At 44.4% G+C, this 1977-nt stretch overlaps 1 protein-coding gene across 1 annotated transcript in view; it reads right to left on the minus strand.

Annotated features, from left to right (window-relative positions):
• Window positions 1–207: 207 nt before the first annotated feature.
• The window catches only part of LOC104409995 (F-box/WD repeat-containing protein 1A), a gene marked incomplete at its 5' end in the record, with an annotated part of 13940 nt that continues 12170 nt past the window's right edge, over window positions 208–1977 (minus strand). The window contains 2 exons of the mRNA XM_010020041.1: window positions 208–427; window positions 1423–1616. Coding sequence (XP_010018343.1) covers window positions 1455–1616 — 162 coding nt within the window. The remainder of the gene's footprint in view (window positions 428–1422; window positions 1617–1977) is intronic.

Consider the following 1977-nt stretch of genomic DNA (forward strand, 5'->3'; position numbering starts at 1 on the left):
TCCCTACCCACCCTCCCACCCACCCTGAAGTGACTTTCTCAGCAGGATGCACTGTGGCTGTAAAGTCTTCTGCTTAACAGCAAAGCAACACATTCTGGCAACATCTTAAATATATTCATAGGACATCTGTGACTGGGTTTGGAGGGGAACCAAACAGGGTAAAGGGAAGAGGAGTGAATAGGAAGTGCGGGATGGGGGAGGAAAGGATGGGAAGGTTTAAAAATGTTAACTGTTCATGAAAGATAAAAGACATCTTCTGATATAGCAGCACTTTAGCAGTCAGCCACGCTGAGTAGACCCTGTCTGAGATCAACCGCATGCCAACTTTGTTCCAGAAACAAGTCTGAGAGCCTCTCTCTTCAGCAAGTATTGGTTACGTGGATAGTTCTTTTGTCCTGGCATTTAAATACTGCAGCTTAAATGAGTCCTGGGAATGAAAAACAGAACAAACCAAACAAAGCCCATTCGCACTAAACCTTTTAATGACTTAAAAGAACAACTGATTGATCAGAGTGTTTAAGAAAATCAAGACAGCTGATCTGACAGCTCTTGGAGCATCACTGTACATTTACCAATCAAACATGATACAGGATGTGCCCCATGACAGAGCATTTTCAAGGGAAAATGTCATTATGGACACCCCGTGTCAACTCTTCTGCCATTTTTCTTAAGCTATTAACAGCAATTGTGCATGTACCCACCAAAGTGGGCAATCATGCTATCCCACTCCACTCACATACATCAAATCCACTCTAAAACTGACTCAAACGTATTAAACATTATGTCCTCCCCACACTGTGCAGGTCAAGACAAAAGGGTAAGGCAATGAGCAAACCAGCAGCTCTGATATGAACAATTTAACAGCCGTGCTATGCCAGAGAGATCTAGGACTAGGCCCTATGAATAAATGATTTTGCACATTGATGCATCTCGATTAAATTTGCCTGGGCTTGTGCCTCAGTGTCTCCTCCCCCAGCCAAACTGTTCTCCTGAATCAGCTTGCTGCAGAGTGAGAAAAATGGTCACCACTTCAGAGGGAGGGAATAAAGCTGATGCTTCTTAGCAAAACCCTCCTGCCTGGCGACAACTGCCCAGGGTCATGCCATCTGCATCCCCTTGTTAGGCAGCAGCTGCTCTACTCACTCTGCAGAAACCCTTCTTCCTTCTGGACAGCAGCGATAGCTGATTTAATTATTGATGATGATGGGCAGAGGAGGAGGAGTTCTTCAGGCGAACTCACAGGCACCACATGCCACAGATCCTAAAATAAAGTCCCTATTCTAAGGTTTCAAAATCACTCCTGTTCTTTTACAGGACACTGTAATTACTGTCCAACCAAGATGAGAAATATTGATAGACTCAGCTAGTTATTCAAGCAGCATGCTCGCACTACATCCAGTGCCACCTTTGAGCCTCTGTTACCTGTGCGAGTGTGAGGTACAGTGTAGTGTTATTTATCTTGAGATGTAGGTGTATGTTCTGGACGGGGAACGAGTGGATTCTGCTTGGGCGGCTGGGTCATTCAGAAAATCCCAGATGAGGATGGTATCATCATGTGAGCTGCTGACGATCTGGAACTCATCAAACTGAAGCCGAAAGACTCTTCCAGAATGCTCCTAAATGCAAATGGGAGACACAGCATGTTACTTCACAAATTTGCTGGCACCTGGGATGAAGCAAGAAAGATGAACTTGGCCTTGGATTCTAGCATTACATTAATTTCTCAATAAACCCCTCATGAAACACTGTGCATCACCATCACATTGTGTAAATTGAGTCCTCTTTCAGTGAAAAAGATTTGCCATATCTGAGTACTTGGCTCACAAGAAGTTTACGTTACAATTATCCCATTACTCCTTAAATCCCAGTATTGGAGACGTACTGTGTAGAACAAACCAAGCTCCCTCCATCACACAATTCAGTCAGGCGAGGCTGACAGGAGCACTACCTTCCTTGTTCCATGGTGAAACTCTTTCC

The sequence above is a fragment of the Nestor notabilis genome, unplaced genomic scaffold, assembly GCF_000696875.1.
Source record: "Nestor notabilis isolate BGI_N333 unplaced genomic scaffold, ASM69687v1 scaffold17778, whole genome shotgun sequence".
Classification (NCBI taxonomy): Eukaryota; Metazoa; Chordata; class Aves; order Psittaciformes; family Psittacidae; genus Nestor; species Nestor notabilis.